A 16,255-nucleotide genomic window follows, 5' to 3' on the forward strand; every position below is an offset into this window, starting at 1 on the left:
TAGGCTGGGGATTGTCCAATAACAGTGGACCTACCTAGCCTGAGAATACCAGACAACAGCTGTCCGCTTTACCTTGGCTGGTGATCCAATTTGGGGGGGACCCCGTGTTTTTTGTTTTAAATTATTTATTTAATGTAAAATAACAGCGTGGGGTGCCCTCTGTTTTGGATTACCAGCCAAGGTGAAGCTGCCAGCTGTGGTCTGAAGGCTGCAGCCATCTGCCTTACCCTAGCTGGCTACAAAAGATAGGGGGGACCCCATGTAGTTTTTTTTTAAATTATTTATTTATTTTTTGGCTAAATACAAGGCTAAGCACCCTTTAGTGCCACATGAAAGTCACAAAAGGGTGCCAGCTTAGAATATGCAGGGGGGTGGGACATTATATAGGTCTTTCTCATCTATCTATCTATCCCTCTATTCATTCATTCATTCATTCATTCATCCCTCTATCTCTCTGTCTCTATATCTATCTGTCCATCTCAATATCTACTCATCTATTTATCTATCTTGCTGCTTCCGTTTTTTTGCGGTCCGCAAAAAAAACGGAAGGTACACGGATGACACACGGACCGTATACGGAACGGAACGGATGTCACACGAATGCATCCGTGAAAAAAACGGACCGTTTTTTGTGGCCCACAAAAACGGAACGGTCATGTGAATGTAGCCTAAGGGAAAGGGAACCTGTCACCTTCAATATGCAATCTGACATATTATAAGATGCATATTTGCCCTAATAGTTGCTCCCTACCCATCCCTGTGCTGTAAAATTGTGTAATATGAAAGTAATAAAAAACGTTTTATTACTTTCATATTTCTTATGTAGATTACAGAGCCGCTAGCCCCATGGGCGGCGCCTTGCCCTATGGGCGTCTGCATACTTTCCGTGGTATCACGCCCCTGTGGGCGTGATACTATGGAGTCACATGAGCAACGTCCCCGTCGCTCATTCTATCCTGCGCGTGTTTATACTTACCATTGCGGCAGGCTTCTCTTCTGGGTTCTCCTTGTCAGTTTCAGACGCGCACTGCGCGTCTGAAGCCGGTGAGTGAACACCCGGAAAAGAAGCCTGCCGCAATGGTAAGTATAAACGTGCGCAGGATAGAATGAGTGACGGGGACGTAAAAGGTGAGTAATTTCATCCAAAAGAACGTCATCTGTAAGTCATCATCTATAACTGCACTGTGATTCTCTTGTATGTGCTGCAGGACCGATATCTACCTCTATATTGTCACCATATAGTGGTAATATCTGGGTCATCTGCTGAGGTTCCACTATACCCACGATTAGTCTGCGCCACCGTAGTTATCATAGTTACCTGGTAAGGGGCCCGCTCAGATGTTTTGCCCCCCCCCCTGAGCTGAAATCCTAGCTACGCCACTGCTTCTATCCATAATTTCACGAAGCAGATCAACACACCCTTAGGGACCTTTTTTTTAAAGGGAACCTGTCAGGGTATGCACCCAGTGCCACTAGCAGTTCTGGGTGCATATTGCGAATACCTGCCTAACCATCCCTGTATCTAGTAGCATACATAAAGTGATCTTTAGAAAAATTATTTCAGACGCGCGGTCACAGCAAATACAGTTATCGCATGAGCCTTTTAATGAATCAGGAGTGTCCAAAAAACAGCACTTCCATGTATCTCAACACAAATCTTACTCCAGTTAGGGGATGAAGTAAGACTTCTGGTGTAAGGTATAGCACAGTTTGTCATTAGTGATGGGTGACTAATGAAGTATTCGGGCTTGAATTATTCATTTGGAATGTTTCATCCCATTTGTGTATTCATCACAAATAAGAGATCTAATGCAAGTCAATTGGGTACGCAAATAATTTTCCGGCGCACCCTCCCAGGATGTTTGGTGGGGCTGAAATGGATGGAAAAGTGCTTAAATTGAATGGAAACATCATGGAGAAGATGCCTGAAGGCATCTCTAACACAGGTCGCTTGTTGTCAGATTATTACGCCCCTTTGACATATGGTCTCCCGCCTATTTGTGATAACTAGCGCAGGTAAAATAGACAGAGTTGCAGCCTCCAGCAGTGTACTTTATTTTGGCTGGTTATCAAAAATAGAGGCTCCCCAAAGATGTTTTTTTTTAATTATTTAAACACATGATGTGGGCTCCTGCCCATTTTTTATAACCAGCACAGACATGGCAGACAGCTGGAGACTAGTATTTTCAGGGTGGAAAGGTCTATGGTTATTGGGCCCTTCTCAGCCTAAAAATAGCAGCCTGCAGCCACCCCACAATTGGCAAATCCATTAGATGCACCAGTTGTGGCGCTTTACCCAGCTCATCCCCATTGCTCTGGTGTGGTGGCAATTGGGGTAATACTGCATATGGGGTTCACGTCAGCCGTGATTTGTTAAAAATCACAGCTGACATCAAGCCAGGGGTTGGTAATGGAGAAATGTAAGTGTGACCCTCCCCATTACCAACCCTCTAAGTCAAAAGGAAAAACAAAAAAACACAAAAATCCTTCCATTTTTAAAAATAATAATAATAATAATAATAAAAGCACCCCTGCAGTTCCAACGTAATCCATATGACGTACCACAATGATCCCGGCTCTGCTACATACTGAGGCCATGGTGAGTGGTGACATTAGAACACGTGAATGTTTGCTGTGGCCTCCAGGACATACTGACAGCAGTGTGGGAGCTACCAGCTGTGACTTCAGGTGAACTCAGTGCTGGACTGTCGGACTGCTTGTCACAGAATTCACAGCTGGTGGCTCACATATAGGGTACTGTGAGAACCACCAGAAGTGACTTCAGGTTAACTCCGTGCCAGACTTTCAGACTGCATGTCATGTTGGCAGCGCAGTCTGACAGTGTGGTAGCTGTGAGGCCCAGAAACCTTAAAGGAGATTTTAAAAGGTAGACTTTAAGGTTCCTGGAGGTATCAGCTTACAGAAGTTCACAGACTCCAGGTGTCCCAACAGCTGGGCACTCCAGGAACCTTAATGGCTCTCTTAAAAGGCTCCTTTAAATTTTCTGGGCTTCAAAGCTGCAGAGAGACCCATTGGCTGTGAGCTCCGGTATCCTTTTAGGTTACCGGAGCTCACAGCTAGTGAGTGTCATGGCAGCTCTCAACCCAGTATCTTTAAAGGGACCCTTTAAGGTCCCTGGAGATCTTAGCTGTTGGGAATCTAGAGTTCACAGCCTCCAGATGTCCCAACAGCTGGAAACTCCAAGACCCCTAAAGGCTTCCTTAAATGCTCCCTTAAGGTTTTGTTGCCTCACAGCTATGAATTTGCCGGACTGCTGTGCCACTGTGTTCTGCAATCCGACAGTCAGCAATGGAGTTTACACTCGGGGGCTTCCCTGCTGCTCTCAGTGGATTCAGGTGAACCCACTGCCAGATGGTGTGACACAGTTGCACAACAGTCAGGCAATCCGGCAGTGGGTTCAACTGAGTTCACTGAGGGCAGCAGGGGGAACTCCAGTGACCTGACTGTCTGACTGCCAGATTGCCAGACTTCTGTGCCACTGTGTCCCGCAATCCAACAGTCGGGAAGCAGGTTCACTGGAATTCACACTTTGTACTGTGTGAATCCGGCTGTGAAATCCGATGACCTAACTGATGCCACTGCTTTTCACAGCCATGTCTCCCACTGCCCTCAATGTATTCCAGGAGCTGCAGTGATCGATCACATTTTCCATCACTGCAGCTTCTGTATATATCAGAGCTGGGATCGTCGTGGGAAGTTGTGTGGATTAAGCAGTACCTGCAGGGGTATTTTGGGGTGGGTAATAAATTGGAGAAAGAGGGTGTGTTTTGTTAATTGATTATTTAAAGTAAAGGATTTTTATGCATTTGGTTATTTTTCTTTTTACTTACAGGTCTGGTAATGGGGGGGGGGGGGGAAATAAGGTCTCATAGATACCTCTTAATTGCCAACCCAGGACTTGATGGCAGCTGGGATTTTTTGACAAATTGCGCCAATGGTGGGGCAGCTGTAGGCTGCTGTTTTTAGGCTAGGGCAGGCCCAATAACCATCCCAGCTGTCTCATTTACCTGCGCTGGTTATCACAAATAGGCGGGGACTGCACGTAATTTTTTTTTTCTCTGTGCCTGCTAATCATAGTAATGCTAGTAGCAAAGATGGCTACATTACTGTGATTGGCTGGCAATCCTTGCATGACTAGTGGCTGAAAAATCAGGCAACAAACATGTGGGGATCGGACTCGAAACTTACAAGGCAAATACCAAAATACTCAACTAGTAACAAATATCCCAAATACTGAAATATTCATGCGAGTAACAAATAGTGCCGAATATATTCGGTCATCACTACTGGTCATGAATTAGTTGAGCTGTGAGGGTCACATCCTTGTTCTGCCCCAGTCTAAATCTGGCATGAATAGTTCTATAGCAAAGTACTTTGATGAATCAGTGCAAAAATGTTTTCTTGTATCATTTCATCTGTCATGTGGCTAAGTTATAAGAAAGTTTTATTTATGCAGTTTTTTTGAGGAAGACAAAAACAACATGGGATGTAGTACAGGTTTTATTTCATGTCATCTTGCACAGGTAATGATATATAACACCACACAACAGTTCTGGCCAACACAATACCATATAGCTAAAGCCACATATTTGTGAAATAATGTGTATGAAATCCCAGAGCATGTCCAATATTATAGTGCTAAAAACAGTACTTGTGAAAGCTTGCAATGTAGCTTCATATTGTCAAGACTGTTCTAATGCTGCAAAAGGAATAAGAAAATAAAAATTAATAAGAAAACATTATCTAAAAATTCACATGTACTTGTGTAAGAATAGCAGTTATACTTTGGGAAGAGCGGACCCGTGAAGGTTTGGGTTTGCCTGGTTCAGCAGGACATTAGTTAAAAGTTCGATACACGGACATGACCTGAACTTGACCTTGGACCACAAACCCCCCCAAAAAAATCAATGGGGACCTGTACTTTTGTGCTGTAAAATGAACATAGGAAGGACTAGGGGGCTGCAAAAGGAAACAAAATGGTGGTAAGAGCAGGACAATTGTCCTGCAAACAAATCTTGATAGGGAATAAATAATTTAAAAAAAACAAAACAAAACACAATGAGATCCCCTCTAAATTTGAAAACCAGCCAATGTAAATCAGACAGCTGCAGCCGGCAGCTGTCCCCTTTACCTTGGCTGGTTATCAAAATTAGAGGGGATCCCACACCATTTTATTTTAAGAATGATTTATAAATAAATATTTTTGAAAAAAAATACTGCATGCTCATTTTTTTTTTTATAACCAGCCAAGGTAAAAGCAGACAGCTGGTATTATCAGGCTGGGAAATCCCATGATTATTTGGCTATTCCCAAACTAAAAATAGCAGGCCATAACTGCCCCAGAAGTGGCGCATCCATTAGATGTACCAATTCTGGCACTTTACCCAGCTCTCCCTATTGCCTTGACGCGGCTGCAATCGGGATAATATTTTTGTGGTTGATGTCAGCTGTGTATTGTCAGCTGGCATCAAGCTCAGGGAGTTAGTAATTAATAGAAACCTATCAGACACCACCATTACTAACCCAGTAAGAGAAAAGAAAAAAAAAAAAAGAAGAGAGACAGACACATACACACAAAAAAATAGTTTGCTTAAAGACTCCTCCCCCACACTCCCTCTTTCACCAATTAATTAAAAAATATATAATATATATATAATATATATATAATATCGCAAAAGTTTCTTTGGATTTTTTTAAATTAACAAATGTATGAATGAGGGAGTGTGAGGAGTCTTTATTCAAATAAACTATTTATTCTTATATGTGTGTTGTTGTTTTTATTTACACTTACTGGGTTAGTAATGGGGGAGTCTGACTGATATTTTCCTCTCTATTACTAACCCGTGAACTTGATGCGAGCTGTCAATTCACAGCTAACATCAACCTCAAAAATATTACCCCGATTGCCATTACACCAGGGCAGTTGGGAAGAGCTGGAGAAAGCGCTAGAATTGGCACATCTATTGGAAGCACAACTTCTGTGATGGCTGTGAGCTGCTAATTTTAGTATGGGAAAAGCCAAATAAACATGGGCCTTCCCAGCCTGATAATACCAGACCCCAGTAGTCTGCTTTACCTTTGCTGGTTATGAAAAGTAGGGTGGATCCCAAGCAGGTTTTTTTCATTATTTATTCTTAAATAAATACATTTTAAAAATGGTGTGGGATTCCTTCTATTTTTGACAACCAGCTAAGGTAAAGCAGATAGTGGAGGGCTACACTTGCAGTATAAACTTGCAGCCTTTCAGAAAGTTTATTCAGCATTCAAACAGTATCCAAACTCCACCACGGTATTGTATGAACGCCTAACTTTCCTGTTTGGATTCTCTCATCCCTAGTTATAATTCTTATAAAGTATACCAATGATAATAATACTAGTCAGATACCTCAATGATTGTAGATGTGAATCAAAAAGCTTTGAAGAATAAAGATTTGATTGTTACACCTGTTATATGATGCCCAAAAGAAGTAATATGCTCTGTGCTACCTTACATTTTATTTATATGTGTGCCAGCAGGAGCATACTGTAACTACAGAGGTCAAAGAGGGGGGGGGGGGCAGCACTACATTGTTATTTAAGCACCATATGCTTGGGCCTGTTCCGCCTTCATTCATGGCTGCTGGGTGGGCACTGTGAGGGCTAGTCTTGACATTCTCCCAGTGTGTGCGGCACACAGCTGCACGTGCTGGGATGTAGACTGCCTTTATTTACAGTTTGGCCTGTCTTTGCCGCATGGGAGCGGTTCTGACATGAATCAGGTATATGCTTGCTTTGATATGGTTCTGCTTTTAATTTAATTAGTTAGCCGTATGGCACATTGAAAATATAAATATAGGTAGGACCCCCCCTATAGAGATTTGCCTTGACCTTGGCAGGGGCGGCTCAAATTATTGCTCAATCATTTGCTAAAAATCTCAATTTGCATTACAGTACAATTGGAATAATTGTGAATTTACACTAAAAAAATATTTTTTGCATGCCATTCTCGGGCAGTGCTGGCTCCCCCCTTTTTGGTGTAACTACAGAGGGTGTTTGGATTTTAGTCAAACCCAGGCCCTGGACCCAAGGAAGGCCCAAAAGTTCTCATTGTACCACATGAGAAGATAAGTAATATTCAATACTTGTAATAGTGGAGGGTCCTGTAGAAGACTTCTCATTGGAGTCCATGAGCTACGACTTGTGCCACTGTGTTAGAGTGTGTGATAAAGGGTGAGTAATAACGTTAAAATACTTTGTTTTACATTGGTGCCCCCCAGCTAGAGTCTGTAACCAAGACAGACCCTCTTCAACTAGAAAAAAAAAATTTAAACCTACATATTTGACCACCACACAAAAAGCAAGGCCAGTTCAGACGTATATAAAGCCGGGCAGTGATACAGTGGTAAACACAAAACCTACAAACACTAGCCTCAAAGGACTCAAACAAATTTATTGCAAAAAAATCTTTATTATTAAAAGTTGTAAAACAAGAGTACAGCAGAAAACATGAAAAATATACCAATCAAATATGCCCCATAGCACTATATAGTCATCAGTTTGTCAACATTATCAAAATATATCATACATTAGTAGTCATAATGACAAACCTTAAAATATAGCATCAAATAAATAAATTATGACAAAATATCAAATCCCAAACAAAGGGGTCACAAAAATAATGTAATAGGAAATAGAGGATTATTCACAAAGAAAAGACACAGGCTAATTAGGTAGCAACTGTGATATATAACGTATACGACCTTGGAGAAAGCCACGGTGAAACACATCAGGGTGTTATTGGTGAGGCTGTTATAATACGTAGCACTGTGTTATTTTCTCAGTAAGCATTTTGTTTTATACTTTTTTTTTTATATATATATCAGGTTTTATTACAAGCCTTTTGATATTGATTGTTACTATACCGTTATTAGTATCTATTTGCCCATACAATACCATCTGGTCACATTTGCTACCTAATTAGCCTGTGTCTTTTCTTTGTGAATAATCCTCTATTTCCTATTACATTATTTTTGTGACCCCTTTGTTTGGCATTTGATATGTATGATATATTTTGATACTCAATGTTGGCAAACTGATGACTATATAGTGCCATGGGGCATATTTGATTAGAGAAAAAAAAACGCAGCAAGTCCTCAAGTGCAGATAAAAATATTGCTATACCAAAATCCTATTTGGGGACTCTGCAACAAAGTTCTGCCCCCTAAGTGAGCATGTCTCCACTTAGTACATTCATTGGTATGTAAGCCATGTGGATCTGCTCAATTGATTAGCTAAAGTGGGAACTGTTTGTTGCTAAAGGATGTGCCTAAAGCCCATCTCACACATCAGTGAAAAACACAGACGTTCTTCACTGACGTGTAAAACACGCCTATGTCCCTCCGTGTGCCGTGATTCACGGCACACGTGGGTTGTCTAAGTGCAATCCGGGCTCCGTTCTCCGTGGCCCGTGATTGCATTTAGAAATCAACTCACCTGTGCCCGCTCCCGCTCTCCATGGTGCTGATCGCTCCCGCGGTGCAGCATCCGGCCGGCGCTGACCCCCGCAGCAGCTGCTTCCAGGTTGGCTGTGTCGTGCATTATAAATATGCACGACAGTAATGAGCCGGCTCAGAAGCAGCAGGGAGAACAGGCTGCACAGAGCGTCGCTGGAGCCGGGTGAGTTAAAATGCTTTTTATTTTAGAAGCACGCTTTTTTCTGGCACGTGTTTCACGGATCACACCATAGTAGTCCTCTAATGATAATCTATTGATAATTATACAGTGATTTTATAAAAGCTACACTATGCAGCCCACTAAGTGACATATCGCTGGAATCAGGATCTCTGCCCCTACATTATGCTGCTCTCAGATTAGGTGGCAAAAACCTGATGACAGATTCCCTTTAAAATCTAGATATGACACACTTGGCACTGATTCTCCATAAAAAGCTGTTTTTTTCTAATACTGGTCAATTCATCTAATCTGAACAAACATATAAAAACGTAAAACCTCCCTAAGTAATTGTCATCCTCCAATTTTATATTATTTAATATTAAAATGACAAAGATATATTGCAAATACAATACATACCTTTCACCAGTGCGCATAAGATCAAATCCTTCATTGATCTTTTCCAGTGATAGCTTATGTGAAACTAGTTTGTCCAAATCAAATTTTTTTGCGTTGTAATCGGCAACCAACTGTGGAACAAACTGTTTACCTTTCACACCTAATACAAAGAAAACCTTTATTTTAGTTAAATTACAATGTATCTTAAATGACTGTTACAATGATCACTATTCTCTATTTGTGCATTTATCCATTATGACTGTAGCAGATTTACAAACGGTTTTAAAGTGAACCTGACAGGTCCAATATGCACCCAGAACCATGAGTAGTTCTGGGTGTATATTACTAACCCCTGCCTAACCGTCCCTGTATACAATAGCATAGTTAAAGATATCTTTAGAAAAAGTATTTCTAAAGATCATTTATCTTAAGCTAATGAGGCCAGTGACTAGTCGCAAGGGCGTTAGTTCCCATGGCTAGTCGGCTCTATTAGCATGTTAGTATGTCCCTGTGGGCGTGCTATCATGCTAATGAATACACAATGTCCGAGGATGATCTCACTCACCTATAAGCTGCCATCGACGCCCGACACTGGATTTCGGCTCAGTGCGAATGACCTCAGAGTTTGGGTCATGCGCACTACTTCAGTTTGAAGCCAGGACGCGTACATGCGACTTCATATTGCGCCTGACCCAAACTTCAGGGTCATGCGCACTGAGCCGAAATACAGTGTCGGGCGGTGATGGCAGCTTATAGGTGAGTGAGATCTTCCTCTGACACTGCGCATTCATTAGCAATGTTAGTACACCCACAGGAGCATACTAACATGCTAATGGAGCAGACTAGCCAGTTGATATAACGCCCTTGGGACTAGTCAGATGGGGGCGGCTACCCACGCTAGCGATATCGGTACCAATATCGCAGCGTGTAAAGCGGCCTTTAGCCTTAGGATTGAAAAGCAGAGATTTCACATAGTGTTCTCTGCAATAGAATATCTGTGCAATGGAGTGACGCAGTGCAAAATGGAAAAAAAAATGCAGAATCAAGAGACCATAAGGATTTTACAACATACAGTGCCTACAAGTAGTATTCAACCCCCTGCAGATTTAGCAGGTTTGATAAGATGCAAATAAGTTAGAGCCTGCAAACGTCAAACAAGAGCAGGATTTATTAACAGATGCATAAATCTTACAAACCAACAAGTTATGTTGCTCAGTTAAATTTTAATACATTTTCAACATAAAAGTGTGGGTCAATTATTATTCAACCCCTTGGTTTAATATTTTGTGGAATAACCCTTGTTTGCAATTACAGCTAATAATCGTCTTTTATAAGACCTGATCAGGCCGGCACAGGTCTCTGGAGTTATCTTGGCCCACTCCTCCATGCAGATCTTCTCCAAGTTATCTAGGTTCTTTGGGTGTCTCATGTGGACTTTAATCTTGAGCTCCTTCCACAAGTTTTCAATTGGGTTAAGGTCAGGAGACTGACTAGGCCACTGCAACACCTTGATTTTTTCCCTCTTGAACCAGGCCTTGGTTTTCTTGGCTGTGTGCTTTGGGTCGTTGTCTTGTTGGAAGATGAAATGACGACCCATCTTAAGATCCTTGATGGAGGAGCGGAGGTTCTTGGCCAAAATCTCCAGGTAGGCCGTGCTATCCATCTTCCCATGGATGCAGACCAGATGGCCAGGCCCCTTGGCTGAGAAACAGCCCCACAGCATGATGCTGCCCCCACCATGCTTGACTGTAGGGATGGTATGCTTGGGGTCGTATGCAGTGCCATCCAGTCTCCAAACGTCACATGTGTGGTTGGCACCAAAGATCTCGATCTTGGTCTCATCAGACCAGAGAACCTTGAACCAGTCTGTCTCAGAGTCCTCCAAGTGATCATGAGCAAACTGTAGACGAGCCTTGACATGACGCTTTGAAAGTAAAGGTACCTTACGGGCTCGTCTGGAACGGAGACCATTGCGGTGGAGTACGTTACTTATGGTATTGACTGAAACCAATGTCCCCACTGCCATGAGATCTTCCCGGAGCTCCTTCCTTGTTGTCCTTGGGTTAGCCTTGACTCTTCGGACAAGCCTGGCCTCGGCACGGGTGGAAACTTTCAAAGGCTGTCCAGGCCGTGGAAGGCTAACAGTAGTTCCATAAGCCTTCCACTTCCGGATGATGCTCCCAACAGTGGAGACAGGTAGGCCCAACTCCTTGGAAAGGGTTTTGTACCCCTTGCCAGCCTTGTGACCCTCCACGATCTTGTCTCTGATGGCCTTGGAATGCTCCTTTGTCTTGTCTTTCCCATGTTGACCAAGTATGAGTGCTGTTCACAAGTTTGGGGAGGGTCTTAATTAGTCAGAAAAGGCTGGAAAAAGAGATAATTAATCCAAACATGTGAAGCTCATTGTTCTTTGTGCCTGAAATACTTCTTAATACTTTAGGGGAACCAAACAGAATTCTGGTGGATTGAGGGGTTGAATAATAAATGACCCTCTGAATAAACTTTTCACAATTTAAAAAAAAAAAAAAAAAGAAATAACATTCTTTTTTGCTGCAGTGCATTTCACACTTCCAGGCTGATCTACAGTCCAAATGTCACAATGCCAAGTTAATTCCGAATGTGTAAACCTTCTAAATCTGCAGGGGGTTGAATACTACTTGTAGGCACTGTATTTAACTCCATTTTTTGTGAACAAGTGACAGGTTAAAATATCATTTTGAAAGGTTGTCATAGAAAAGTCATATGGGAAACATCTTGCTGATATAGTCTTGTACCTCCAAATAATGAGCTTTTTAGGGTGCGTCCAGTAATCAATATCAATGGATCAAACGTAATGGTTTTTGATAAACTCGCAACTCCAATGAACACGGTTGTCCCATAAGCAAAGTTACTTGCATTTATGGCAGCAGTCTGTAAGATACAAGCATAACACTGAAATGCAATGTAAAATGTAATAAAGATATATTTGACATTATGTAAAACAAGATTCTGGCATCTACAGTAGTCCAGATCAGTCTGTCAGCAGACTTTACAATACAAACATTATTAGATAGATTTCTTAGAACTGACAAGACTGGTGTTCATGGTTAAACCCCATCAAAATGGCCGTATAATCATTTCTGAAAGTTTAAATTCGGTCTTCAAACACTGAGCCTGATTGATAGCTCCTCAGTGACCCTCCTCCCTAATACTGCTGAAATCTCTCAGTGCTCAGTGCAAACTGCAGCCAACATTCATGCTGGGTGGGAGGAGTGGGCTCATGAGTAGAGATGAGCGAACCCGAGGTTCGGTGTTCGTATCAAACACAGACTTTACAAAGAAAAAACAAACAACTGAGTTTGGATTATGGTGTTCAGGTGCTTTATATATGAATTTCTCTTGAGCGAGCATCGCTGTGCTGAGGTACGCTTGGTGCTCAGCCCAGTGCAAGCCGCCTGCAGTATTTGAATGGCTCGCACTGGGGGTAACAACAGCGTGATCGGATGTAGTCTGCACCAAAAAATAAATTATCCTATGAATGGAAAAACCCTGCCCATGGAAGCGATCTGTTTATGGCTGGCTGCATGTGGGCGGAGACCCGAACTGCCCAGCCCAGTGACTTTCATTGGGGTCTGAGTCCCAAACGGATCTTAATTTAATGTTTGGCTGAACTCACCGTACCGAAGTTACATGGGTCCGTTCATGTCTACTTGGGCTCTCGCATAAAATGCCCATTTTAATATCAGGATTTTCCAACTAATCTCACCAGGTCTAAGAGCTCGTATGTAATTATGTATGCAGTTTGTATTGTGAAATGTAATTGGAGAGAAGCTCTGCGTCACCGATATGTAGGTGCTCAGGGGGAAAAAGCTACAAAAATAGAGGACAACCCTGGCACACTACTACTCCCAAAATAAGTAAAACATACCGCTGTTCATATGCAAATTTCTCTTTATTGATCAGATTCTTTTGTAAAAGATATGTAGTATGATTCGTCCAAACAAGTCGACATTTCGGCTTTGGGCTTTCGTCAGACTAGACTTTATCTGAACATGATGACAAAATAGAAATCAATATCATATACAAAATGGATAGAATGCAGTACAATTTCCAACAACATAATAATGTGACAGTGACATTGTAACAAGGTAGAGACATAACGTATCATACTGTGACAAAATCACATAGTATAAGGATATAGGTACCCTCCGTTGTACAGTGAAAGATATATGTCTATATATATAATTGCCTTATTCTGTCTGTCTGTCTTGCTCCAAAATTGTGTTGTTAGTGACATTGTGTCCTTACAGTGACAACCGTCGGATTGGCCGCTGGGCTCAGCCTAGCCCCGCCCCCCACGGATTGGCCGCTCGGCTCGGCCTGGCCCTGCCCCCCACGGATTGGCCGCTCGGCCTGGCCCCGCCCTTGCATGGATTGACCGTTTGGCCAGGCCCCGCCCCCTGCACACGATGCCCGCTAGGCCACGCCCCCGCATGCGGTGCCTGCTAGGCCATGCCCCCCGCATGCGGTGCCCGCTAGGCCACGCCCCACACACGTTGCCCGCTAGGCCACGCCCCCCACACGCGATGCCCGCTAGGCCACATCCCCGCATGGGATGCCCGCTAGGCTACGCCCCCCGCACACGCTGCCTGCTAGGCCACGCCCCCCGCACACGATGCTCGATAGGCCATGCCCCCACACACGATGCTCGCTAGGCCACGCCCCCACATGATACCCTAGGCCACATTCCCTTTACATTATGCCCGCTAGGCCACGCCCGCTCACACTATGCCCGCTAGGCCATGCCCCCTCACACTATGCCCGCTAGGCCACGCCCCCTCTCACTATGCTCGCTCGGCCACGCCCCGCTCACACTATGCCCGCTCGGCCACGCCCCCCGCACACGTTGGGCACCTGTACACCTCCCCCCCAGGACAACTCCTCCCATTATACTCCTCTTTCCCCAGGACTACGCCACCCATTATACTCCTCCTATTATACTCCTCTCTGAGGGTTTCGCAGCATGTGGGATGGAGCACGATGGGGGGGTGCAGCATGGGGCGTGGACCACGATGGGGAGTGCCCAGAATGGGGGGATGAAACACGATGGGGGGTGCTCAGCATGGGGGATGGAGCACGATGGGGGGTGCAGCATGGGGGATGGAGCACAATGGGGGTGCAGCATGGGGGATGGAGCACGATGGGGGATGGAGTATGGGGGATGGAGCATGATGGGGGGTGCAGCATGGGGGGTGGACCACGATGGAGGGTGCCCAGAATGGGGGGATGAAACACGATGGGGGGTGCGCAGCATGGGGGATGGAGCACGGTGGGGGTGTGCAGCATGGGGGATAGAGCACGATGGGGGGTGCACACTTCCCCCCAAAACACACACACACCGCCACACACGCACCGCACAACACACCACACACACACACTGGGAACCACAAACACCCCCATACACAGACACCCACACACACAACGCCGCACACACACAACACACAAACACCGCGGCACACACAAATATACGCACATACCGCGCAACACACACACATTGCACAAAACATACCTCCCCCCCAAAACACACACATGCACCCCACACCCACACGCACATAAACTCCACAACACACACAGCACCACACACACACAATGCTACACACACACAGCGCTCCACATACAACGCAACACACACAACGCAACACACAAACAACACTGCTCTCACACCCCCCACACCCAGACAACACCCAGAAAATTTACAGCGCCATACACAAACACTTGGCAACTACACACAACAACATCTATATATATATATATATATATATATATATATATATAACAAAAATCATACATTAACTACACAATAAATTCTAGAATACCCGATGCGTTAGAATCGGGCCACCTTCTAGTATATATATATATATATATATATATATATATATATATATATCCTTTAATCAATAGGCTAGCTGTATAATGGATCAGGAATTCAAATATCAGGTGATTATGTGATAGTGGTTAAGTTTAATGGAAGACTGACCATAAATAGAGGAAAGAGTGACAAATAGAATGAAAGAAGAAAAGAAGGAAAAAAGAAGTCAAGTAAAGGAAAGGTAGAAGATAGGATGAAGACAAAAGGGGGCAAAATAGCAGGTAAAGTAGTCCAAGGGAGCCCAATATGCCACTCACCACTGTTGGTATGATAACATGGAATCACGTCAAGGCGTGAGCCAAGGGATAAATGACGGAGGAAAATACGTCAAGTATGACATACACTATCATAAAGAAGATATGTATTAAGTGGGGTTGATATCACTGATCAGTTCATATACATAATGTTTTTGTACGGTGACGAATAGTAAACACTAGATACCTGTTACTAAGATTATATGGTTATGCTGATAGTCAATAATACCATGGGAACTCATGTAGGTACTGGAAGTGCATGAATTACATGCTATGTCTATGAAGATATCACCTTATAGGGTTTATAGCAGGCTCCACGACCTCAATGCAAAGAAATCATGTGCTATGAGTAACATAATTACAAAATAGTATGTCAGTACTAATATGTATATGCATACATACAAAGATGTTAAGGGGGATACCTATGGATACGTTAGTATCTAGCGTCTCGTGTGCGCTGGATCACCTTTACATGCCTCAAATAGTCATTGCCGGACTGCTGAGGGGTCCATATTCTATGTAGGGAATAAAGAAATGAGATATACACAGGAAGTGTTATAACTGTGGACAGGGCCGGCCTTAGGCTAAATGGCGCCCTGTGCCAAATTACCCTTTGGTGCCCCCAAACCATGTCACAGGCGACCTGCAACCAATTAGCAGCTGGTTTACTCTCTCATTCTTTAGATAAAACGGACATCCAGAGGAAGTCATAAAACAGCAGCAGCTGGATTACAGTTTTGAAAGAGGGATAGTGAAGCAGCCGCTGATTGGCTGCAGATCACAAGACCCCGGTGCCCGGTTGTATTGCTTTTCTGCTGCGTTTGTTTTTTTCATGCACTGTAAAATTACAAAAAAGCCTCGCCCTAAGTATACTGCAATTTAGTTATTTAAAAAAAAAATAAAATTAATTTGCAAAAAACATCCTGAAAGTCTATATGTATGTGCCGTTGTTACTGGCTTCATTTCTGGTGTCTATGCAATGACAGTATTCTGTGTCGTTTAAGTATATAGAGCGAGTGGCTTC

The 16,255-nt window shown here is 43.4% G+C and overlaps 1 protein-coding gene across 1 annotated transcript in view; it reads right to left on the reverse strand.

Moving 5' to 3' along the window:
- Positions 1–4,511: 4,511 nt before the first annotated feature.
- The window catches only part of LOC142291973 (alcohol dehydrogenase 1-like), a 55,940-nt gene continuing 44,196 nt past the window's right edge, over positions 4,512–16,255 (reverse strand). The window contains exons 7-9 of the mRNA XM_075336968.1: positions 11,844–11,979; positions 9,091–9,229; positions 4,512–4,720 (exon numbers count right to left, since the gene is read on the reverse strand). Coding sequence (XP_075193083.1) covers positions 4,696–4,720; positions 9,091–9,229; positions 11,844–11,979 — 300 coding nt within the window. The 3' untranslated portion in view covers positions 4,512–4,695. The remainder of the gene's footprint in view (positions 4,721–9,090; positions 9,230–11,843; positions 11,980–16,255) is intronic.

Source organism: Anomaloglossus baeobatrachus, chromosome 1, assembly GCF_048569485.1.
Source record: "Anomaloglossus baeobatrachus isolate aAnoBae1 chromosome 1, aAnoBae1.hap1, whole genome shotgun sequence".
NCBI classification, from domain to species: domain Eukaryota; kingdom Metazoa; phylum Chordata; class Amphibia; order Anura; family Aromobatidae; genus Anomaloglossus; species Anomaloglossus baeobatrachus.